Raw genomic sequence first — 25,932 nt, forward strand, 5'->3', positions numbered from 1 at the left:
CAGAGTTCTATATATTGATAAAAAATGGCACTAGAGCAGGTAAGTCAACTATCAATGAAGTAGTGCATATTGTGTGGCATCTTTTCATTACAAATAATTTGTAATTATAATTTGAACATATTCTGTAAATTGTTTCTTCTCAGGTATGATGCTGGTCCTTCTACAGGCAAGGTCCATAGGCTATATCGTATAATTTGGCTTTTAAATGCAAGCTCGTGGTTAAAAAGTGGGTGGGGTGGGGTGCCATTTTCAAAAAGTGAGTGGGACATGTCCCACCCATGCTTAATGAAACCCTCGCCCCTGAGTCCACTGATAGCACTATGACCGTATGTTACCTACCTCCCAGACCGTATGTTGAAAGCTAATGTAATTGAACATTATACTAGTGCTAAATGTATGTCTACAACAGCTTAGCTTTCGCGGCAAATACGAATGGCGGGATAATGTCTTGCGGATATTGCGTGGCATTTTTCCCGCGGTTTCCATCTGCTGTGAATCTGAAGAGGAAGCTGACAAGTCAAAACCGGGTTTTGTACGGGACCGGGATTTAAACGAAGTAGCTAACGTTAGCTAACTAAAATCGTGTAGGGTATTGGATAGAAAACGGATAAGTTTTACTCAATCACTCTTATTTTTAATATTTTGATAACCATCAAGATGCCTCCTAAAAAACGCAGCTCTGGAGCAGCTCAGAACAACAAGGAAATAAAGTCCAGTATCAAAAGTGCCTCCCCGGACAAGAAGGAGAACCCAGATTTATCAATTGAAAAGTAAGCTGTCCCTCTCCGTCATGATAATACGACGTGCTGAGACAATTTAGAAAAAGCAACTACGTAAAATACTACTACTATTAACTCCTCAAATGAATGATTGTTAGTTTACAAGCTAGCTAGCTAACCAACTTGTATTAGCTAGCTATCATCAACAACCCCCAAAGAAAACAAGGACAGCTGGAAACACGTCCAAGCTAGCTAGCTAGCAACCTGGTTAGCTAGGTCCTTTTTCAAGTTTGTCTACTTAGTTACCTCCTAGCATGTCATTGTCGGGTTCAATTGCAACCGAATAAAAACAAATAAGCTAACCAGCCAACAATGACATGGGGACTCAAGAGCTCTGTCTCTTGACTTGTTAATTAGCTAAACAAGTGCGTAAGACAGCTAGCTAGTTGCCGAACACACGCTTCCCAAGTGCTAACTAGTACTACTATTAACTCATTGGAGGTGATTGTCTGCAATGATTTGTGTCCCTATACTTTGCTAAATGGTCACCAGACTTGAATCAGCTACTGCCTATTGTAGCCACCTTGTAGTGTTGTAAGAATGTGTCGTCCATGTGATAGCTAAGTTTCATTTAGTCACAGATGGACAAATGATTGATAAATACTAACTAATGCTACAGCATCGTCTGTAAATATTGCCTCCTACAGATCGTCCCACATGTCTAGGTAGACCTATATACTCAAACATATCCTTGAACTGCTCACTTATCTTGTGTACCCATTATTTAGAATATAGCCATCATGCCATTACTGTATATACCTTCTTGTTAATCCAAATGCCTAATTTCCCCTTTTTGGTCCATCAGACATAAAGAAAAGGATGCTGAATTTGTGACTCTGTGTAAGAGTCTCCAGGTGACAGATGTGGTGTGTAATCGCGCATGGACACTGTGGAAGACTGTTCAGGAGTCCATGGACAAAGTTCCTGTATGTATCCACTGTCTAGATTATACCCAAGAGTAGAAGACACTTTATGTAGTGATACCCTCACTGCCTGCTTTGGTAATGAAAAAGTAACCATTAACCTTATGGTCACGGAAGTAAACAGTATTAAAGACTAGTATTACACAGATTCTGGCAATAGTTTTTGGTAATTTCCTTTTCTCTCTGCCAACACAGGACACGCAAAAAAGGCTTTGGGCTGCTTGTCTGTTTGTGGCTGTGACAGACCTGGAGGTTGCCAGTTTTACCTTTACACAGGTCCAGAAAGCTGTGGATCTGAAGTAAGTAGTATCATAGCAGATTTTAAGTGTAATTTGGCATCGGATACGTTGATATAATGGTGTTTTCTCTTTCAGTCAAACAAGCTCCTTTCAACTTTTGTTTACGTTGTGAGGCAGTTTCATCCCTTACATTTATCCTCTTGTGTGCAGTGTGAAGCAGTTCCTAGGGCTGCTAAAGAAAATGGATGTGAATTTGGACACGATCAGCACCAAGGTGAATTCAGCGGTGACTCGACTGGAGAAGAAGTATGATGTGTCGTTGGCACTCTATCAGAGGTTTGAGAAGTGAGTGGGGGAGTACCTTAACATTATACTAAGATTTAGGTCAGCCAGCCAATGCTTTATGCCAATACATTTATGGGACCAAGGATTTAAGTGTGTACATGATTTGAAATAATGGTGTGCTGAGCTTTGAGACATGGAACTGAACTAGCTGTTTGTTTCAATAGGAATAAAAACTATAGTTGTTAGTAGCCAAAGCACACTTTTAACATCACACTGGTATGAATCTTTGCCATGTGAGGAGTTCTAGTTCTTTACCTTTAGATGGCAGCGTAGTTTCACTGGACCTGTTTCACTGCTCATATACGACTGTGGTTACGGTTTGGCACCTCATGGACATTTACTAAATAAGTTTTATTCTTGTTCTGCTGAATTGTATGATGCTGGTTAGCATATTCAAATAAGGGTTATATTTATCCAAGACAATGCTGGTAGCAACCATTATTGTATATACAATATGAATTTGAATTCTTGTATAATGCAGCTGACTTTATGTGATCAGCTATATTTAAAACCATTTTTCACCTCATTTCAGGACATGCAGCAACATTTATGTGGAGGATGCTGAAGCCAAGTAAGTCACTGGCATTCCCCAATATGATGAATTGCTGCTACCACTGAACAATGCTGTCTTATCAACAGCATCTAGTCTCTAGCGTTCTCTAATCAACAAGTAGATTATAGTCTATGTTGATGATTGAGTTTGTTCCAATTATGTGTTAAAGGAGGGGAGAGATCTTGCGGAGCTGCTGGACAATGTTCCTATTGGCTAAAGGTAAGTCTGCAGTAGATGAGTAGCAAACATAGCTGCTAGAAAGACTGGAAAGAACATTTGTAGATACGGGTTCTCACAATTTCCATCTTGCCTTGTTATGCTTTCCATCTCTATGCTTAGTCTGAGGTCTGTTGAAATAAACAGGGTATTTCTCTGCATAGCTACATTTCTCCTGTGACGTTGTTAGACAGAGCAGTGTTATGGTTCTCCTCCTTACGTGCGTTGTGTCTCTGCTGTCTGCAGGAAAGGCACTGCAGATGGAGGATGACCTGGTCATATCCTTTCAGCTGCTGCTCTGTGTGCTTGAGTTCTTCATCAAACGCTGCCCTCCCAACCTACTGCAGCCACTCTACCGTAAGCCCCAGTCTCCTCAACCATTTGACTTAAGTCTTTATGCAGACATCTACTTGCATTCGAAAAGGTAGTATTAATGTGTAGATATACTCAAGTCAAATCATGACAGCAGTATTACCCAGTATCTTAACTTTCTGAAGTAATGATTAATGTTAACTCGCATGTTAACACTGTCTAACTGTTTTCATACCACTAACCTTAAATTCCTTGCTCGCAGAATCGGCCATCAACACAGCCCAGAGCCCCCCTACACGAACGTCTCGTCGCAATCAAAACAAAGTCAAGCCCCGGTTGCCAGAGGTGGACTTACAGCTCCTGGAGACTCTGTGCAAGGATAATGACTGCAGTGTGGAAGAGGTTCACACTCTCCTCTGTTTGCATTCACTTATGTTCAGATTGTATGAGCTCCAAATTCAAAGCATTAACTTGATAATCCACTACTTGTAGTGGAACATCGAGACATTATTCAGTTCTGTGTCACACTTTACATTGAGTCGCGCCTATACTTGTGAAGTAGTAATAACATGCTGTCCTTCACATGCTGTTACATACTACAATAGTCATTTATCTCTTATTGCATAGTATGGGGTTGAGTGGTTTAAGTGGAATAGCAACACAAACCGCTCAACTCTATACAACTTGCAATTACCAAATACGTCACAGGTACAGGCACAGCAATGAAATATAAGTTTAAGTAAAATCCAGTTGTTTCCATCACACAGCATGGATGATGTTGGGACTCTTTTCACTTGTATGTTAACATTTGTGAATTCATTGTTTTCCTTCATTGGTCCTCTGTTTTCCTTGTGTCACAGGTTAAGAATGTGTACCAGACCAGCTTCACTGCTTTCCTGGACTCGATGAGCCTCTCAGGAACTCAAGAACTTCCTCAGGTATGGGGACATGTCACATTAGCTATTTCTCTCGGTCTCCATGATGCTAGACATGAATGTATCCGTCTAAGCTTGTTTGCTACATGATCTGCTGATTTAAGCACTCACCATAGATGTGGAGGCAAGTCAGAACACATTAAGGCTTTTCATAATAACTTGCCATGTTTATTCCAAGTAATGTCCTCAGAAATGTGGATTGTGTTGGTAACTGAAACCGTCACTGAAAGAGACAGTTGTTAGGCTCTAGCCTGTATATAACGTAGGTCAATAATCATTGGTGTCAGACCAAAGCATTGAATGGTCTCGCAAGTCTCACTCTGTCACAACTATGACAGTCATCAGAGGATGCTGGGCTGTTAAGCTCATCTTTGTTATACATGATTGTTTGTCTGACAGCTGTTCATGGTGGTGGCGGTTATACTGTTGTGTTTGTCTTTCAAGGATTGCACCTAGGAAATGTGTACATATACTGTACAATAAATAATTAAAACTCCATTAGTTGTGGTGTTTCAGCGGAGTATATTACAGGAGCAGGTGTGAAGGTGAACGAAACAAGATGTTAATATTTGGTTTGTATCGACACAGTTGTGGAAGAGGCTATCACACAAACAATGTTTGTTTTATAGCAGTGTTGCTTCCTTAGTAACCAGGTAATAAGGAGCAATAAATGTGACATCCTCTTAATAGGCATTTCATTCTAGTTCTGCTGATGGCTAGCTAGATCAATCATTTTGTTAGTTTGCTGTGTGCTTTGACAGTGGTAATGAATCTTTACCTGGGTATATTAATTGATTCATCGTCAGACACTCAAATTCACCATGATGAATTTGAATGTTAAAGTAAAAAAACGTCCATGTGGATTTGCACAATGATGTTGTTTAATATGACTATCAGCTAGATTGAACATTTTATTGCATGCACTCAACCTTTCGTTTTCTCTTCAGGCGATTGATATCAGCAAGCAGTATGAGGAACTTTACCTCCAGAGCAGAGACTTTGATGGGAGACTGTTCTTGGATAGAGATGTGACGCTTCTCACTCCAAAAATAGATCTGTGAGTAGTCCCAAAAATTATAGGACATGGTTGTAGAATTGGTATATCTAGGTCGGTGTTTGATCGTTGTTGCCCCCCCCCCCCCCCCCAGAATGCTGGTGGAGAGGACGCCCAAGAAGAACCAACTTGAGGAGGATCATGTTCTCATCCCTCCACAGACCCCAGTCAGGTGAGTGCCCTCTGACCTCCATCCCTCACCAGGAACTGACTTGCAACCCTGACTAGAACAGCATGTTCCATCGATGGAGAGACAGACATAGGTTTACTCATTTATATACAATGGAGACTTCTTCCTTGACTTAAGAAGCCATTCATGGAACCATGGGGGAATACGTAACCCTCCCCATCTCTATGAATGGGGTTATGAGTGTGCATTGACTCTGTATGCATATCTATATGCATTAGCTAGCTCACATGACACTAAAAGACCACAGTGAGATCTGCTTTGATGTTTTCACATGGATCTCAGCCATGAGCTTGAGTTCCGTGGGCTTGTTACAGAAAGGGAGAGAGCATGTTTAGACCCAATAGATCCGTCAATCACTCTATTTATTTATTTATTTATTTATTTATTTATTTATTAGTAGACCATGGTTAGGCCCTAAAAGTCTGACAGCAGGGACCTTTATCCACTAACAATGTATTAAATAAATACAATAATTAGAATTTATTTATTTATCCAAGTAAGAATACATACACTGGAGATCCCTCTGGACAGCACTATGTACATATACCATATACTCTCCTGTTTCTCCATTGCTCATTTGGTCATGGATAAACCGGGAGAGAGCTTGTGTTAGCTAACATTGACACGTCTGTAATACACAATCACCTTGAATGAACTGTGAAATGTCCTTTTGAATTAATTTTTTCAACATAAGCCTCTGCTGCTAATGTTGTAGTTGCCCGCATAGTAGTGGACAGACGACTCAATCAAGATGAGTGGTGACAGCTATTTCAGTGCTGTGCAGTGTAGGCTGTATGTTGTCGGGGCGTTACTTATTAGTTAGTGCACATTTCTTGAAATTAAAATACCAGCGAAAGCTCAACCTTCAACATTTCTCAGGGTATCTTGGGACGTCGCAACTCACCACCAATCATGCTCTGTTCTCATAAAAAACAAAACTGAACGATGAAAATACTGGGTTTATGTCCAAAGTTATTTAACACTTTTTAGTACTTTTTGGGGTTAGAATTGATGTATACAGTATGACTACTACATAGGCCACATACACAGTTTTCAACAGGACCAAGTTGATTTTTCGCTTCAGATCCTCTTTAATATTAACATTGTATTGATCATGTGTTTGTCCTTTGTCTTGTCAGAGCTGCCATGAACTCCATTCAGCAGTTGAGGGTTGATCTCACCTCCTCTGGGGACCAGCCATCTGCCAACCTGGCAGTGTATTTCAAGGTAGGCTCAGCTTGTTCGTGTGTGACGGCCAAACTACATTGCGCCCAATGCATAAGCGGAATGTTAGTGTCCCATCGGGGTTGCACCAGGCCTGTAACAACAGTGTGCCGTCAGGTGGCAGACCAGAGAGAGGCTTTGGGACTCAACTGGTCATGTTTTCATCTCGATGACTCTGATGCGCGCCGCGGATGGAGGAACATAGACTTGAAACATATACTTCTGCTCCAGCCCTGTGAGCCGGACGTGAAGCTGTGCCGGGCGCAATGTAGTTTGGCCGTTACACTGTGTGAACCTAATGAATACTGTTGAATCATAGACTCATCTTTTTAGGGGCATTTCCATGCTACTCTAATCGCTGCCTTCCTCTTCCCCTGTCAGAACTGCACGGTGGATCCCACTGAGGAAGTGTTAAAGCGTGTTGAGAGTCTGGGACAGCGGTTCAGCCAGAGGTTTGGGCAGGCAGTAGGGCCACGCTGTGTGGGGCTTGGAAAACAGGTACTAAATAATAACCAAACCCATATGACATTCGTCATACACACCTCATCAACTTTTTTTATTTTTCTCTCTTCTTTCAGAGGTTTACCCTTGGTCTCCGGCTGTATTACAGAGTCATGGAGTCCATGCTTAAATCGGTAAACAACCTAGTCTCTTTCCTATTTAAATTGATATTTTCACACATCAGAATTCTGAAATAAAATCTTGCATTTTTCCTCTAGGAGGAAAAGAGGTTGTCAGTACAGAACTTCAGGTATGTTTTGGCTACAGTGGGACTACATTAAAGGCTAGACCATGATGTTATCTGACCATAAAGTGGTTGCATTTTATTGTGCAATACTGTTTCCATTGGTAATTATGTGGTATTTACTAAGTGATTGTCAACAATGGTAATAATAATTCATAGAATTAATCACTAAGTAGCAGCAAACAAGTAATACATAGGTTACAACTGTGTAATTACCACTACTTTGTTAACACCCAGTCATTTCTGTATCGTACAATAAAATGTTAAAAGAGCGATACAAAGTACTGTATATTTCAAGTAGAAAGTATATGCAGTTTGCTCATCTATGGAGTGTACTGCTCATTTCCTTGACAGGTCATGTGATTTCCATTCCAGCAAACTCCTCAATGACTCCACATTCCACACCTCACTCCTGGCCTGCGCTTTGGAGGTCGTCATGGCGACCTATGGTGGTGAGTCCCTGAAGTCACCACATTCACTTACTAATGACGGATGCTTTCGTTCTTTAGTCACTATATCCCAACTAAGCCGCATGGATTGAAATTAAATGTATACTGTTACAAAGTGTGCCATAACAACTTCCCTAGTTATAACATTTGTAGACATTTGTAGTGAGTATAATCAGTGCCACAAAGATGCCAGTTATGATTTCACTGTGTCTGTTCTCCTCCACCAGGGAGCTCTTTTAAGAGCGGAGGATACAGCCATGGTGGTGGCGGTGTCTCTGCAGAGACGGACCTGTGCTTCCCATGGATCTTGGACGTGTTCCAGCTGGCTGCGTTTGACTTCTACAAAGTGATTGAGAGCTTCATCAAGGCTGAGCCCAGCCTGAGCAAAGACATCGTCAAACACCTGGAGCGCTGCGAACACCTCATCATGGAGACCTTCGCCTGGAGGGGGGTCAGTGATGTCACAATGCATCACACACAACTACTCATCATACATTACACAAGAGACATTACTTACATGACACTAAGACCAGGCATTATTCACTCTCCATCAGCAGCTCAGTGCTGTCAGAGCGAGGTGGATTTTTATTGAAATTCTGGACTTCCAGATACTTTAAATGTAATTTTTAAGTTACATACACACAATACAACATCCCTTTAGATATTACTACATTGAGGTAGAATATGAGGTCTGAATATGAGGTCCAAATTGTGGTCTTGGGTTAGGATTGTGGTGTCATGAAATCCTCACTTTCCTCAGACATCAGGTAGTGGTGCTAGGGCATGTGTGTGCAGTAGTCACTGACTCTGACTGGACTGGAATGGAAAGGATCTCTGAGGCTAGTCCTCCAGTCCCAGAGGTGCTCCTCACTGGCTGCCACTGCCCCCACTGCTGTCAGGCTCCCTGTGCACCAGGCTGCTGGAGAGGTAGTAGATGAGGGGGTTGAGGCAGCAGTTGGAGCTGGCCAGTGACGGCACCACAGGATGCAGGGCCTTTGTGACCCTGGCCAGACCACAGCTGGGCAGCAGGCCCATGTGGGTGAGGGTGTAGCCCAGCAGGTTGAGGTGGTAGGGGACAAAGCAGAGCATGAAGACGGCCACAACCCAGTAGATGACGGTGAGGGTGTGGCGGCGGCTGTGGCGTTGGCTACGGGAGCGGTGTCGGGGCTGGCGGAGAACACGCAGCACGCTGCAGTAGCTGAAGAGCAGCAGCAGGGTAGGCAGCAGGAAGGCCCCCTGCACCAGGCCCAGGGCCATCAGGATGAAGGAGCGCTGGCGCTGGGAGGACGGGTCCAGCAGGCAGGGCAGGTCACGACTGGCTGCAGTGGAGCGCAGCAGAGGAAGAGCCACACTCAGGCCCAGCACCAGGCACCAGATCCCCGCGCTCACCAGCCGTGCAGCACACATCCTGCGGGGGGCCGACACCAGCAGGTGCACCACAGCAATGTAGCGGTCCACAGCGATGCACACCAGGAAGAAGAGTCCTCCGTAGAGGCTGATGTACTTGAGGGTGAAGGTCAGCTGGCAGAAGACACCCCCGGGGGTCCAGGAGGTCAGGGCACTGGGATCAGAGAGGTGGGCGTGGCCCTTTCGGTGGTAGTAGTAGATCCTCAGAGGCAGAGAGACCACGAAGAAGAGGTCTGCAGCGGACATGTTGGCCATGTAGACGGTGGTGCTGGTGAGGGTGTGAGGGGAAAGCCACAGCCTGTGCAGAGCTATTCCGTTACTGGCCAACCCCACCAGGAAGATGACACTGTAGGACACCTGGTAGAAGGTGAAGCGGTAGCTGGTGTTCACAGTGCAGTTGGGCAGAGGGGAGAAGGGGTGGGGCAGCATGTCTGTCTGGTTCCTCATCTCCATGACTAGTTATGGTCTCGCAGTTTGTCTCATTGCTCTGTCCGCCACATGTCTAAGGAAGAAATTGCGTTGGTTGAAGTGATGGTCAAAGAGAAACATAGGTCTCTAGCTATCACCCTCTACCCCAGCAGTGAAACATGCGGCAGGTATAGACTTAATTAACTTTTATGTCTCCTACTTTATTGAGTTTAAATATTGACAGAGTGCTGACCTGGAGACAGCACTGCGGGCACAGCTGTGGTGTGTGCAAGATGTGCTGGATGAGAGTTGGTCCCACCGTGTTTGTAGTCTTGTCAACTCTCCCAAGTACACACACACACACCTCACATCACCAATGTGAAGTTGCAATCCTAGCTAATCCTCTCTGTAAAATCAATGTGAGTGCTTTAATTACCATCAATGAGTTGTAGAGAATGGGTCCCCATTTGTTTACTATTGATTTAGCAATTTACTCCTCGTTGTCTGGTGGTGATTTGCATTTCATTGGGCAATCTAATCTAAACAAATGGTAAGCTTGGTAAAATGGAAAACAAGCACTTCCCTGGTCTAACTGTATAGATAACTGAGTTTGTGTCAGTGATTTACTGTGAAAAGGAGTGGCAGTAAAATTCCTGGAGTTTATTTCGACTGTGAAAGAGACGTAAGCAGATGCTCCAGGCAAGAGAATTATGTTGAAATGCAGAGACTTGATGCAATATAAACCTGTTGAACAAGCCTCATCCTGTGTCTACCTTTTAGACGAAAAATACTTTTGTTAAACTTTTTGAACATCCTACATTGCTGCATCTTAATGAACTTCTCAATATATTGATTGGTGAGGATACAATTTCTCAATCACATGCAGGAAACTATTGAAAGAAACTTAGTATATTTACGTTTTCTGAGGTGACACTTCCCGGGCTTCAAAATCAGAAATGTGTGGATTTGTCTAGCTTATTTTTTTAGCACATAAATGGAACATTGTCGTTTTTTGTATAACTAGTCAAACATCGAGGATATGAGCAGATCCTCTTAGTTAGGCTGATGTTTTATGAAGATTGTAATAGAAAAGAAGGACACTGCATTTGGATGCATCATTTGAGATTACTCACCAAGATTCTGTGATTCCATTTGCATGACGCAGAGTCTTTACAAAGTCATGGTTCCACAGTTTTCAAGAGTGTCTTTTGCTGCCCAGCCTAAATCCCCCAACTGAAATGGTGCTCAATATGCTGTGGTAGTGGTCCATTTGGAATGAAGGGTCTATAGTGAATATTGCTCATCAGTTTACGCCCACATACACTTTGATCTCATTCACGCGCACACACACGTACTGTATGCACACACACACACACGCAATCAGTGTCATCTTGTCGCACTGAATCAATAGTGGTGCTGTATAAACTCCTCACCGCCATTGTCCCCACTCCCTGACAACCTATCCATGCATCTCATAGAAGGTTAATTGTGGTATTACAAGGTCATATCCTGGAGCTGCTGGTAATATGACCACATAAAGCTATTTTCCTGTCCTGCTCTGTCACTCAAATATTCTGAGTGCTATTTGTGACCAAAACACAGCCTCTGATCATCCTCCCAGTATTGATCTCTTTTGAAATTGTTCACCTCTCCTCTATCTGTCTGATATTTGGTGCCATATGCAAACTTGTCTACATACCTTCCCTTGAGAGGCATGTGCTCACTCGTCTGCCACCTGTTTTGCTCCTCTCGTCATAACACGTGCAGATAGTGTGGTGCAACAGTTTTATTCAGCATTTTAACATGAATACATGGACATGAGGCACGATAACACCATTGAAACGTTAGCTCTCATCTGTAAAATGAACAGCTTTTCATACATAGGACAGCAGATTTCACATTTCCATCGAGACAGGAGTAAGAGTTTAGGTTATAGCGGGATTGAGACTGGAAAGGAAAAAAGTCTACTATATCCAGGACAGGAAAAGATAGTTTCCCTTCAAATGCCATCCTCTTCTCTGAATGGTTAACAGATATCATGGCTATGGTGACAGACCGGTAGGCCTATCAAATTTGTGACTGTCTAAAGGGTCACAATGAAAGTTTAAAGGTCCAGTATGTAGATGTTCAATTTAAAATAGTACTAAATAGCCATGATAATTTGGTAGCCATCAAGAATTTGAGATCACATGATGATGAACGTTCAGTGAAGAGTGCTGTATGAGTTCAAACAAAGCTCAGGTAGGATACTGGCCTTTGTGAGCCTGTTTTTACGAGGATATGCACATGTTTGGTGCTATTACAAAACATTCACACGCACTGTGGTGGAAGTCTAGGATTTACCACTCTGTACTTTAGCTCTTCGGAGGTAAGAATCAAGAAACAAGTCCTGAGTAGCCACAATATCTGAGTCCGGTGTTTATTGCTTGCAAACAAGAGACAAGAGCGTAACAGCAGCCCAGCGTAGAACCGGGGGTCCGTTCAGCACAAGTCTAAAGAGACAATGATCAGGTTCGTCTTTTATACAGTTTAAACATAATACAGGCGCCGCCAAGGCTATCGGCTGATGGGCCTGTGCTTACGTGAGAAAGGGCGGGAGAGAATGAACAATGGGGAGGCTTTCTTATTGATTAATCGCCGTTCAACATTTCACACCTATCGGCAGGATGTGCCTGTCCCCCCATTATTGCTCTCTCCCTCCACTCCCTCAGAGATCAGCGCTGTTCATATGGTAAATCATACAGTGCTTCTCAGAACAATGGCCATAGAACCTTATAGGTGTGGCAAGAGAGAATGTAATCACAGTAGTTACACAAGTGGTATCAGTCATATGAAAGTGTATAACCTGAAAAATTCTATGAATGTATTTTCTGTAACAGCACACACACAGAAAATGGTTTGTCACCACATCATTACGCATTTGAGTGCTAACTTCCTGTATTGTTCTCAACATCACAGCCTCCCTTTATTAGCAACACTATACTAATACTGGGTAGGGCCTCCCTTTATTAGGAACACTATACTAATACTGGGTAGGGCCTCCCTTTATTAGGAACACTATACTAATACTGAGTAGGGCCTCCCTTTATTAGGAACACTATACTAATACTGGGTAGGGCCTCCCTTTATTAGGAACACTATACTAATACTGAGTAGGGCCTCCCTTTATTAGGAACACTATACTAATACTGGGTAGGGCCTCCCTTTATTAGGAACACTACTAATACTGGATAGGGCCTCCCTTTATTAGGAACACTATACTGAGTAGGGCCTCCCTTTGCTCTCAAAACAGCCTCCATTCTTCGTGTACATTGAAAACAAGGTCTAAATAGACAGAAAAACTGTTGTGGCTTGAGTAAAACAGTAATAAAGAGTGAAGTGACCCTCAATCTGTAATCCACATTCGACTGCAGGTTGAAATATGATCAATATGTTATATTCAATATGTAGCTCTTTAAAATACATTGTGGTATTCTAGCATTCATTAAGTCCTGACTTAGATCAATCCCATACTAACTTTGGTTAGTAATGAGTGCCTATACTTATAGTGTTAAGAGACACAAGTTCTTGTTTAGGGGAATCTGTCACGGCCACTTTATTAGGTACACCTGTTCAACTGCTTGGTAACGCAAATATCTAATCAGCCAATCACATGGCAGCAACTCAATGCATTTAGGCATGTAGACATGGTCAAGACGACCTGCTGAAGTTCAAACCGAGCATCAGAATGGGGAAGAAAGGTGATATAAGTGACTTTGAACGTGGCATGGTTGCTGGTGCCAGACGGGCTGGTCTGAGTATTTCAGAAACTGCTGATCTACTGGGATTTTCACACACAACCATCTCTAGGGTTTACAGAGAATGGTCCAAGAAAGAGAAAATATCCAGTGAGCGGCGAAAATGCCTTGTTGATGTCAGAGGAGAATGGCTAGACTGGTTCGAGATGATAGAAAGGCAACAGTAACTCAAATAACCACTCGTTACAACCAAGGTATGCAGAAGACCATCTCTGAACGCACAACATGTCAAATCTTGAAGCAGATGGGCTACAAAAGGGGTTCCAACCCAGTACTAGCAAGATGTACCTAATAAAGTGGCCGGTGAGTGTACATATTCATTGAACATATTTAGAAGGAAAAAAAATACTGTCACATTTTTTAAATACTGTGACATGATATTTAGGCAATATTGCCCAGCCTAAACTGAAGTGCGCAGTTGGAACCAACCCTAATCTATGAAAAAGATGTTGACGCCGTTCAAAGAGAAAGAGCTCAAAACTCTGCACTGCATTTCTTGTGGTTTTGGTCACCTTTGTTCCACCTTTGTTCCACCTTTGGTCACCTTTGTAGTCAGTTTCATTCAGGATATATTACTTATGTGTCAGTGTTGTTCAGCAGGGCCAAAATGTGTTCATACTGTAGATTTTGTTTCTTTGGCATTGTTCCATTTTGTGTCACTTAGCTATTGTACTTACACAACAATGTTTGATCGACGTTAATCCTACTCTTACTCACAGTCTTGTCTCACAAGCTTTAACTCATTGTTGTTTTCAAGAAGAGATTTGTTTTTTGGTGCGGCAATTTACACATTTACTATCATTTTCAACACATGCATGAACTCCATCAATGAACAATAAATCAATTCCCTATTATCTCCCAGGCACATTCAGTGTACATCACATTAGCCAGCCAGGTGTACTTTGTGTAACACTGAGTCATTTTGAGTTGGGTTCTGTGTGTGCTGGGTTGTCAGTATGATTAATATGCGTTTTCACTATGTTTGTGAGGCAGTAATAGACATAGACTTTGTAAAATGCATAACATCATCCACTGTTTATTACACAATAATGTCATAACATCATCCACTGTTTATTACACAATAATGTCATACATATTTCCATCTAAATCAATGTTCATGGGGTCATGGGTACAGGTGTGCTTTCTTTTTCATCAGTGCACCGGTTTCGATATAATGTATATGCACTTATGTTTTCAAAACCATGAGAACTCGATATACATTATTAGTTACTGTTGTGTCACTTTTAGGCCATGTCACTTTTAGGCCATGGGTCATCAGTATTGCAAAAAAAATGTGTTAATAATACATGTTTCTCTATAAAGTGCCGGGAACATCTATTGTCTTACGACAGGCGTCTTTCCTACACAACACCCAGAGCTTCGACCGACCTGTCTTGTAGGACGTAGAACTAGTCTTTAGATCTTCATATTAGAAAGCATCCGTGTAAAGTTAATTGTAAAGTTAATTGTGATTAGCTGAGATTCATGCTCCCGCCCATTGCTTTCTATGGGACTGCTACGTATGTTACAAAACCATGAGAACTCAATATACATTGTTAGTCATTGTTAGAATAATGTATTTGCACTGTTAAGTTTGCACAGCTAACATCATGTGACGTGAGTTGCTCAGCTGGCTGGCTTATTGAACAATCTATGCTAGTTTTCGTTTACATGAGAGACATTTGTTTCACTGTTAAACAAGTCACAAAAGGTTGTCAGTTAAAGTACACACATTTGTATATGCTGTACATAGCACCTTGCTCCAGTGTGCCTCCCACACCTGTATAATTTCCTCTAATCTTCAACAACACCTCTATTTTGATGTTTTGAGAGCCCGATGAATAACACTCAGAACTGAGTCACTAGATGTAGACATTCTGTCCCGTGGATTGGAGGTTGGTTATAGTGCAAACATACGCAAGGGCGTGTTTACTGTATTCTTGTGTTGCCATGGTTCAGACCACCCCACTCCCATCTGTTGCCTCAGACCTATTGTGAGTGTTGCACCAACAATAGTCACTGAAATATGATGTCAGATTGATGCCTCATTGGGGGATAGCTCACGTTGTTAATGTCACACTGTGGACTTGTGAAACACTTTGGCTCTTGGTGTCCTCAGGCTGTTGTGAATGGTGCTCTGTGTTGAGTCTTTTTAGCCCTTCACTCAGCTTGTTCTCGTAGCGAAAGGCCATAGACTTGCGTTTGATGGAGTTCTGGATGGCCTCAGAGGTGAAGTAGTATATGACTGGGTCAAAGCAGCAGTTGGTCACTGCTATGCAGAGGGCGATAGGGTAGATGGTCCTCACCACCGACTCCACGTAGCACCCCTTCAGAAGCTTGGTGCGGACCAGGGCATAGAAGACCAGGTTGACATTATAGGGGATGAAACAGAAGCAGAAGATGAGCAGATGCACTATGATCATCCGCAGGATCTTGGTCTTGTTGAGCTGGCCTCCGCGGCTGATGACCTGGGGTTGGCGCAGTTTGAGGAGGACCTTGGTGGAGCAGAAGACATTGAGCAGCAGGGGGATGAGGAAACCCACCGTCTCGATGAACACCACCACCTTGGACAGCTTTGACTTCCATTGCGTGTTGGAGTAGTTCTCAAAGCAGTAGATGGAGGAATTGGTTGCGTTGGTTGGTTTTCTGGGAGCGCTGGTGTCCAGGAGAAAGCCAGTGGGCAGGCTGCCAGACAGAACCAGCACCCATACAGCACAGCAGGCCAGCTTGGCATTGCGCCTGGTGCGCAGCGTCTGTGAGCGGAATGGGTACACAATGGCCAAGAAACGGTCCACACTGATGCAGGTGAGGAACAGGATGCTGCCGTACATGTTGGTGTAGAACAGTGAGACCGAGAGCTGGCAGAGCACTCTGCCGAAGGGCCAGTCCTGGTTGATGAAGTAGAAGATCCGGAAGGGCAGGGTGAGGACAAAGAGTAGATCCGACACCATTAAATTCATCATGTACGTGGTGGTCTCATTGCGCAGCTTCAGTGAACAGGCAAAGATGTACATGGCAATCATGTTGAAGAACAGCCCAACTATGAAGACTAGGCTGAAGACTGAGCTGTAGAGGGTGTACTTAAAGCCATCACTCTTAATGCAGCTTGTGTTTGTTTGGCTCAATCCCAGTGTATTGATCCCTTCAGTCTGTAGAGTGCTATTATACATTTTTAGAGAGAGGTGGAGTGTTTGGAGGAGGGGAACAGAGTGGCTGATGAAAGTTGCTTGCACAGAGCAAAAAGTATTTCCAAAAAACAGAAAACAAAAGGCAACGTCCTTTATGTCAGGGCTAGGGGTACACTGTAATCCATTTCATCAAGTTTAGCTTTTCTTTAGCTGGAAATACTCAATTCTTACACACCCTCTCTTTCACTTTCTCATTTATCGATAGCTAACAATTGGCACACATCCACCCCCATCAACTTATGTCTCATAAGATATTTTAGTATTTTGAAAGCTCAAGCTTTTAACTCAATTAATACCTGTGTTTGTATCCAAAGAGATGAGACAGCCCTCTCAAGTAATCCGTTGAGGGTTTGTATATCCAGTTATTGAGTGATCTTAAGATCCCAACTCTGTTTCTATTGTCCTGTGGTCCTCTGTGAGCAAGCTTCAAGGTTGGCTTCTCTGGAGTGAGAAGAATCTCCCCCGACTCAGAGTCAGTCGTTTTTCTTGCTCCAGTGAGAGAGGAGGGAGTCATGTGCCTCTCCTCAGGTCTGTGAGCGAGTGAGGCTCTTTGCTGCCCCTCTAGGTCCTGCCCTCTTCCTGTATGTTCTGCTGCAGCCCCTGGGGGCATGGTGCGGGCTCCTGACCAAAGTGTTGAAGACAGGGCTCTGCTGCTGCCTCTCTACTCGCAAAGTTGCCTGCCCAGCTCAATGTCTTAACAGGCTCAACCACAAACTGCTCACCATGACTGCTTACACACTGGGAGTAGCTATACTATCCCCTAAGGCCCCTCCCATTTACTGCATGCTTTATGTAATCACATGCATTCCCTCTGTCACGGCTCAGGCCAGAGACAGGTGTGGCTGAAGTTGTTGTTTTGAAGGTTTACATTTGTAAACTCCTCATATCCCTGGCAGATAAGGTTTTTAAACAGTTAGAACTCATCCATTGCTGTGGCTGTCTACTGGTTAAGTCTCTATGGCCTATGGCAGCTGTCTTATTGTTCAGAGGTGTTTCTGAGCCCCTAGAATCATGTCAGTGTTTCATGACAATCGGTCATATCAGATAAGTATTTTATTGTTTTGATTTTATTGATTTTCAAAATGTCAAATTACTCCATTCTCTGATTTTTGCCTAAGTGGTTCCCATAAAAAGCAAATATTGAGATTTTGGTGTTAATGGTTTGACTTTGCTCTACGTATCTAATTCAGTAAAAGGACTGTGTGTACTTTTTGGAGTTGTTTATTAGTCAGTGGCGTGAGCCGCTAAGAATGGTAGGAAGGAGGCGGTTCCAATTTTAGCAAGTCAGAACCTGCAGACTCTGAATCAGTGAAAACCCTTCCCCTTCCGCATCTTGCCTCAAACCATATAGATTTGTCTCTGCATGCACATGCTTGTCTGTGCATGCACGTGCTGGTATGCATGTGAGCGTTAACGTTGAATACCTTTGATCAAGCTTCAAATGCAATTTCACAAATAGACACTGAAAGCATGTATCTGGTCTATTTCACAGTGAGGAAAACTACTGACCCATTTAAGGGATTGTGGTGAGCCATTTACAGTTGCCACTGCGTTGTGTTTTTCTGTTTGTGTTCATGTCTTTTTCTGTTTTAGATAAGATCTGATACAATAGGGCAGAGCGAGTGTACTCCAAAGTTCAAACCCAACATGACCAGTGGCAACAAGGAGTTGTTAATTCTTTGGAATTTGGAAGGAAAAATAGTCCTTGATAAAGAAGGAATCTTTATTTTAAGTACAAACAGCAGCAGAGTATGAAACAATTAGCTGGAAACACAGAAAGGAGCACCAGTACAACTCTGGTTTATGTTTTTGTTTTTGTTTATAGTAATATTTATGTACATTTAGCACAATTGCATTTTACAAAGACATACATCATTTTAGAAGACAAACATGCACAAAAGTGGTAAGGTTATGCTCAAAGTTGTAGGATTGTCCAGGGTAAAGTTGTTTTCTTGTCAGTTTTGATTTGTTTAAAAACAGTGTCACTGGGCACAATCTAGTTTTGTTGTCATGATGCATCTTGTTTTCCATAGCTTACTTTTGACAATGCACACAATTAACCAATACAATTTCTTTAAATGATCTGGTATGTTTTCTTTAAAAAGCCAATAACATACAGATGTATAGTTTATAGGGTGTTATTCTAATGAGAAACACGTCTAACCTAATCAGACAATGCCATCAACCAAACAACTATTGTCTTCACCTATGGTGAGTGATGTGTGTCCCATCGACTGGAGTGGCATGCTGATATTGTATTGATCAAGACATAGGTCCAGTTGCTCTCAGGAACTCAGTGGGGAGTAGGTGCCAGGGTGGAATCTGTAAAGGCAGGACTATTGCTGAGTCTACATCTTACAAATGCAAATCCATCGTGCAATCCATCAACCATATGGTGTTTTGCAAGCAAATCTGTTTGTAGAAGAAAAATACAAATCTGAATATGTTCTTAGTTTTCCTGTTTGTTCTTTTTGGAAGGAACATTGGGGCACGAATCCTGGCCAAAGTTTAAGCTAGCTCTGGTGTAGATAGGGCCATCTAATAGGCTAATAAATGTAAGAGCACATAGAATGTGCTGGACTGTAAGGTCAGACACATTATTTCCTCTCCTGCAGTTGTACCCCATGACAGAACAGCATTCTTGACATGTCGGGAATAGCAGAAACCAGAGTCAGGCCTGTTGTTTTCCTCTCAGAGAAGAGGACACAGCTGGACCCTATAACACTAAGAGGAGAGCTCAGTGTGTGTCATTTATAAGAGTGATGTGAGTACTAAACACACAGTTTAAAACATCATACAACAGCTCAACTCACTCACCAATGCTGCACCCACATCGTACACAGGCAACCAAGCTCACAGGCCATATTTCCGATAGGAAATAATTCCATAACCCTGATTTTCGATGATTGGTTTGTATTGCTGAGTGTAATGAATGCTTCTCCATGTGTGTCTCTCCTCAGGACTCTACACTGTTTGAGCTGCTGAGACAGATCCGTGAGGAGGGCCCAGTGGAGCAGGCTGAGCCTCCAGCCACCCTCAACCAGCCCCTCCAGCACAATCACACAGCAGCTGACCTGTGAGTCTCATACACCACTGTCACACCTCTTACACTCTCTGTTATGGATGTCCTTGGAGAGATGGTTTAGTTGTACATACCAGGTGTGTCAGATTAGACTATTGCCCTGACAAGTCATAGGTATGATAATGCCAGAGTAATGATTCCATTAAACGGTCCCATGAGTCAGTGAATCAGAGCTCTTTCTCGAAGAGAAGCATCCTGGATTAGAAGGTTTATTTGCATGGGAAAGGCGTGGAATGCAAAGTTTTCCCAAATGCAGGACAGGTGCTGTAGACACACCCTTAATGGAAATAATATTGTGTGTTCAATTGTATGTGACATTGTTATTGAAGAAAATGCTTGGTACTACACAGTAATAATTCCTTTAGAGTGGCGACTAAGGATTGTTTCACTGGAAGTGCCAAGTAGTTCTATGCAAAGTCCATAGACTTGCCATCTGTCCGTAAATGGCATGACTGGTACAGTGTAGAGGAAGTGAAAGAAAAGGGCGTCGGACCTTGTACAGCAAACTCTATGACTCTACTCATTATCTTTGACAGTGTGAAACTTCATAGGTAACTGTATGTTATGTCAGCTGTTGTGTAGTAGTAGAAACGTTATGACCGATACTCCCACTGCCCCTCAACCTCTGCAGCTTTGTGCCTCTTATCTGGATTAGACAATCTGTTGCTGCCCTTTTGAGAAATGTGCCCTTACGCTGATACAGTATCCTCTCTTTGGCCATTGCTGCTCTGTAAATTCTAGAAAGTAAACAAAAGTTAGGAGTCAGTCCTTATGCATTTCCTTTGGTGCTACAGACCTGTGAAGTCGTGTTCCCTCCAGGTTTAGGAGGGTACACAGGTGTCAGAGTTATGTACAACTGACGTTTAATTAAATTATTTAAAGCTATTGAAGGCTTGATTGGTGTGATCATGTGCATTTGAATTCAGATTTAAAAGCCTTGGATACTATCTTCAGCCCCTTAGTACCTTATTGAGACAACATACTGACAAAGTAGCTGCCAGTGTTGTGCTCAGCCCTGACAGAGTGATTGTGGAATGTTAATTCAGTGAAGGAGTGGGGGTTAATGGGCTTGAACACTGGCCAACTAGAACAGATATCAAGGCAGTGGATTTTAGAAAGAGAAAACCATTTGAAACGTTCTTGGATATCGACCGATTTTAATCTATCATTTGAACTTCTATATGAACCTGACATGTACTTCCTTATTTTTCTCTCTCTGACAGATACCTCTCCCCTGTGCGCCCCAGCAACCGTGCCTTGCCGCCTCCTGAAACTCCAGCCACACCCAACTCCCAGGCTCCCTACCAGGCCCCCCATCAGAACCCCAAACACCCAAAGTCCAACTCTCTCAGCCTTTTCTACAAAAAACGTATGACTCCTGCAGATGGTAGTGATGCTGGTTCCACAGTAGCTGCTGTGTGTGGTGTGTTTAATGGTTTTACTGTGTCCCTCCTGTAGTTTACCGCCTGGCCTACATGCGGCTGAAGATGCTGTACTCACACCTGCTGACCTCTCACCCTGAACTGGAGCCAATCATGTGGACACTGTTTCAGCATACACTGCAGCATGAGTACGAGCTGATGAGAGACCGCCACCTGGACCAGGTACCACGCAACGCACGCACACACACACACACACACACACACACGTACATGATGCACTTTTTAGGTGCATTCTAAGCATATTTAAAAACCAATCAGAATGTGTATGAACCTTGATGTGTCACCCCCTTATTCAAGAGACTTGGGGCTACCAGAATGTAATAGCCATAAATGCCCCACTGACAGTTTAAAAGTATTCACTCTTGCTATCATGTCAATGAAAGCAATTCCAAATGGACAAAATACATGCAAAGTCATTACATGTGAAAGTCATGGAAATTAGGGGTTGACAGATGAGGGGTTTGGAGTGGTTGATGCTTCATGAAGGTCTTTGAAACATCAAGAAAGCTAAATTGTTAGATTAGAATGTAATTATTATATTTGTCATTCATGTATAATGCTATTGTTCCCTACTACCTCCCATTCAAGTTCACTGTCCTCTCCCAAAGCCCATGAGCATAGTAGATTGACATGGAACATTGGCGTGTTTATCTTAGTCTTCTTTCAGAATCCATTGTCAGAAAGAAAGACATTAGCTCAATCACAGGCAACTTTATTAAAGTTTTTATAGCATCCATTTCTTCTGCATTCACCATCATTTACTGTTTGTTATCAAGGCATGTACACACAAATTCACTCATTTTCATTGATGAATCCCTCCCTCACATTCACCTATTTTCTTAATAGTTGATGATGTCAGCCATGTACGCCATATGTAAGGTGAAGAATGTGGATCTGCGGTTCAAAACCATCGTCACTGCCTACAAGAACATGCCCAACACCAACCAGGAAGTGAGTACACAGGAATACTACTACCTTCTCCTGAAATTGTGTGGGACTGGACTTATTCTATATGGGATTGGTGTCTACTTGCATAACACCTTTTTCCATTTTACTCTCTCTCTCTCTCTCTCTGTTCCTCTCCCTGTCTTGCAGACGTTTAAGCATGTATTGATCCGGGAAGGGCAGTATGACTCCATCATTGTCTTCTATAACCTGGTGTTTATGCAGAAGCTGAAGACTAACATCCTGCAGTATGCCTCTCCCAGGGTGAGACGGCGCTCCCATGAGGCACCATGAACTACCTCACATGATCCTGCTCTCTCACATACACACAATACAAGACTGATATAATGTCTCTAATGTCTATTCTTGGAAACTGATTAGCAAGACTGTGGGATTCCTCTTAGTCTCATTAATGTAAACCTTCTGCTATTATTGAGATATCACGTTCTATGGTCATATTGAGTAGTAGCCCTAGTGGTCAAGATAATGCATAGAAAGTGTTCTGTGTAATCACACTAACTTGATACTCTGTTGCTTCCAACAGGATGCTTAGCTACCTATTGAGCTAGTATGATCATGATATTGTGTTAAGTCACTCTTTCCTCTCTGTCTCTCTCACAGCCCCCTACACTGTCCCCAATCCCACATATTCCCCGCAGTCCCTACAAATTCCCCAACTCCCCCCTACGTGTGCCTGGCAGCAACAATGTCTACATATCCCCCCTGAAGAGCCCACGCATGTCTCCTGGGGTTATGACCCCACGTACCAGGTCAGTACAGAGACTGACTTGCTCCAGGAAACACTGTGTGTCTGCTCGTGGGATGTACAGATATAGAGAAAGTGCAGCTCAGTCTCTGGCCTGTTTATTTCCAAACATGACCACGTAGAATTTGAATGTGTTCGTTCTGCTGTTTTGATGTGACCATGGCATTTGTGTACATTTACATTTTAGTAATTTAGCAGACGATTTTATCCAAAGCGACTTACAATAAGTACTATAATACAATAAAATAAGTACTTGTCTAAAGTATAAGCAGGGTTCAATTAGGAAATTATAGTCTTATTCATTTAGACGATATACATTTTATATTTTAAAAAGTTTGCCCATCCCATGTCTTGTTTTCCACAGAATCCTGGTATCGATCGGGGAATCATTTGGGGTATGTGCCACTTTCATTCACACAGGAATGAATGTTCTTGCCTTGTAGAGAAAATAACAAGAATATGTTCTGTCCTATCCTTGGCTAGTTCACTAAAACAGTGTTCTTTTTGTCATATTCCTTCTGAAGACATCTGACAAGTTTCAGAAGATCAATCAGATGGTCAACAGCAGTGATTGGTCATTGAAGAGGAGTTTGGATGTAAGCTCTGCCCCCAAGCCCCTGAAGAGGTTACGCTTTGATGTAGACGGGCAGGACGAAGCCGACGGAAGGTACGCAATAGACTGCTGCTACGTGAACATTTATCTTAACTGAAGCTAGTCCAGAAATAGGATTTTGTCACTGCTGCAGCAAATGATATCTGTTGGTAGTTCTGTTTTCTCATGCAGGGTCTGAAGGTGCTTAACATGCTAGTATTATTGTCATATTAATGTAGGAATGTAGTTTTACATGCTATGTTATACTTGGCTAGTAGTTCAGCTGCTAGTGGTTAGCATAGGTTCCTCTGTTGAAGCTGATCTCTTCTCCCTCTCTTTTATCAACAGCAAACCTGGTGGAGATTCTACATTGATACAGAAACTTGCAGAGATGAGTAAGTAAAAGATGGTTTCTGGATATACCTTACTGGGGGCAGTAGGGAGCCTCGGGATTAGAGAGGTGGACTGGTAGTCGGAAGGTGACTGGTACATATTCCGGGCCGGGAGATTAAAAAGTGGGGAATGAACTGGCAACTGAAGGGCTGCTGGTGTCAGTTACAATCTCGTCTCGTTGTGCCCTGGAATAGGGCCCTTTACCCCAAACTAGCTTCCCTATGCTTCTCTCAAAATGCTGTGTATGTGTTGACAGGTGGGGAACAGAGCTGGGCAGAGAACACATTTATGTTGAAACAGATGGACAATAAAGTTGTTTTGACTTTATAATGTCAAGTGCTCTAGTCTGCAGGTTTTTTTTTGTCTGTCTGACACTTTGGTCTTGTTTGTGGATGTAGCATTTATTCATACACATGTGAATGACATTAAGATGGTTTGTCTTTGTTCATATCTAGGTTCCACTCGGACCCGCATGCAAGAACAGAAGATGAAGGAGGATGCAGAGCTTGAGAAGGAGAAACCTTGAATTCTACTGAAGGATTGAATTCTTGTCTAGCACTGTTTCAGTGTTCACATGCCAGAAACTATCCTCCCTTCCTTCCAAAAATGGAATAACAATTTCACTGTACATTTGGTTTTTAGTTTAGTTTGGCCTGTTTTTTTATATTTAAACAATGCTCTTTGAGGAGTAATTTATGAATACAGAGATGTTTTTCTGTTATTTAGTGTGGATGCTTTAAGGAGTGCTTTTAATATTTTGTTTATCCTTGATATTGAAATTGTTATAGAAGATTGAGTGAGTATTACAGTACCATGTTTTAAGAGGGACACTAGTTTAAGATTGTTTTATAAGAAATTATTGTTTTGACTTTGATGTATGTTTCTTAAATAGTCTGTGTGGCTGAGGCAACATGAGGACAAATTGTCTGTACTCTCTTGTCTTGCAGTTGAGACAATCTGACTTGAAATAACCCCATAATAATTCAGAACTTGTATGTTTTTGACAGAGGACATGTTTTTGAAATTATGTAACTATACAACCTGAAACTCGGTTATCCTCTGGAAGTAGAAAAGATATTAAATAGTTTCACATTAATGTACATAACAATACCATTACATAAACTCTCCTCTCCATATTGACTCTTGAATGGCAACATTGAAATGTTAGATTTTAGGTTTCATGAAAGCCACATTCTGCAGTTCAAAGGGACTCTCAGGAGCACTTTATTTACAGTACAGAAATTACCAGGTAGTTATCAAAACTTAACATGGTGATGATTGGTACTTAATTGAAGAAATGCTGAAAAAAAAAAAGAATAAACTACTTTTGCTTAAATATTGGCCAGTGAAGTGCCTGGTAAAGTTTGCTATATTGTGCCTGTATTTACATGGAATGTTTGTGTTTAACTTGGACCTACAACTGTCATTTTACTCAGCATTTACAAAATGGTTATTTGTACACGATTAATGAACTCTATGGAAAATAACACAACAAAACGCATTTCAGTAAAAACATCTCTCTATACACAAATCTGTTATTGTACTGTCTACATGACAACTTGACAAGTGTCCATTACTGGCACTCTATATTCTCACCTTTTATAGACTGCTACAATATATGCTTGCATGATAAAGTATCGTCTAAATGCGTTTCACTGCCATGCTGAAAAGAAAAGCATACAATATTGATGCCTACTCAGTACTCCACCAGAGGGCTCTACTTCATCTAGCCTACTGTCTTCTATAATCCACTTTCCTCAAGTACTTTCAAACCATTCTTGCAATGGCCTGGCTCGGGAGGGCATGATTGAACCAATACCAATGATTCCTTCAGGGACATTCAGGCGATGTTTGCGGATGGTGTCCTGGATTCCAGTCGTCATTATATCCTTGGTCATCTTGTGGTCATATTATGCCTACGTTGTTCAACTTTGTTTCTGTAAGTACT

General features: G+C 42.3%; 3 protein-coding genes across 4 annotated transcripts; 1 reads left to right on the forward strand and 2 right to left on the reverse strand.

Moving 5' to 3' along the window:
* The first annotated feature begins 528 nt into the window (after positions 1–528).
* Positions 529–25,320, forward strand: rb1 (retinoblastoma 1). Of its 2 annotated transcripts, none has more exons than XM_083686262.1 (27): positions 529–770; positions 1,585–1,705; positions 1,898–2,001; positions 2,152–2,286; positions 2,819–2,857; positions 3,009–3,058; positions 3,302–3,412; positions 3,630–3,769; positions 4,228–4,305; positions 5,250–5,359; positions 5,451–5,528; positions 6,686–6,773; positions 7,152–7,268; positions 7,349–7,405; positions 7,490–7,521; positions 7,870–7,967; positions 8,192–8,415; positions 19,725–19,840; positions 21,070–21,215; positions 21,305–21,450; positions 22,135–22,239; positions 22,384–22,497; positions 22,855–23,003; positions 23,364–23,394; positions 23,524–23,666; positions 23,940–23,986; positions 24,440–25,320. In XM_083686262.1, the coding sequence occupies exons 1-27, from the start codon at positions 658–660 to the stop codon at positions 24,508–24,510; spliced, it is 2,763 nt and encodes a 920-aa protein (XP_083542388.1). In that variant the 5' UTR covers positions 529–657; the 3' UTR covers positions 24,511–25,320. The 2 variants fall into 2 exon arrangements, with proteins under 2 accessions (XP_083542388.1, XP_083542389.1); XM_083686263.1 differs by having other exon boundaries at positions 7,891–7,967.
* On the reverse strand, positions 8,832–17,573 carry LOC310816228 (lysophosphatidic acid receptor 6; the record flags this gene model as incomplete). The annotated part of the gene is made up of 2 exons (XM_083686296.1): positions 17,061–17,573; positions 8,832–9,873 (listed from the first exon to the last, which is right to left on the reverse strand). The coding sequence occupies exon 2, from the start codon at positions 9,822–9,824 to the stop codon at positions 8,832–8,834; it is 993 nt and encodes a 330-aa protein (XP_083542422.1). The 5' UTR covers positions 9,825–9,873; positions 17,061–17,573.
* Positions 14,624–17,063, reverse strand: LOC310816221 (lysophosphatidic acid receptor 6-like). The gene has a single exon (XM_083686283.1). The coding sequence runs from the start codon at positions 16,744–16,746 to the stop codon at positions 15,637–15,639; it is 1,110 nt and encodes a 369-aa protein (XP_083542409.1). The 5' UTR covers positions 16,747–17,063; the 3' UTR covers positions 14,624–15,636.
* Positions 25,321–25,932: the final 612 nt, after the last annotated feature.

This window comes from Argentina silus (genome assembly GCF_951799395.1).
Source record: "Argentina silus genome assembly, chromosome: 2".
In the NCBI taxonomy this organism is placed as follows: domain Eukaryota; kingdom Metazoa; phylum Chordata; class Actinopteri; order Argentiniformes; family Argentinidae; genus Argentina; species Argentina silus.

What these genes read in the sequence shown, in the direction of transcription:
- rb1 (XM_083686262.1), top strand. Translation starts at nt 658, where the DNA reads ATGCCTCCTAAAAAACGCAGCTCTGGAGCAGCTCAGAACAACAAGGAA. An exon ending in CCAGATTTATCAATTGAAAA is followed by an intron (nt 771 to 1,584) that starts GTAAGCTGTCCC and finishes TTGGTCCATCAG; the next exon opens with ACATAAAGAAAAGGATGCTG. An exon ending in CCTCCACAGACCCCAGTCAG is followed by an intron (nt 5,529 to 6,685) that starts GTGAGTGCCCTC and finishes TTGTCTTGTCAG; the next exon opens with AGCTGCCATGAACTCCATTC.
- LOC310816221 (XM_083686283.1), bottom strand. Translation starts at nt 16,746, where the DNA reads ATGTATAATAGCACTCTACAGACTGAAGGGATCAATACACTGGGATTG.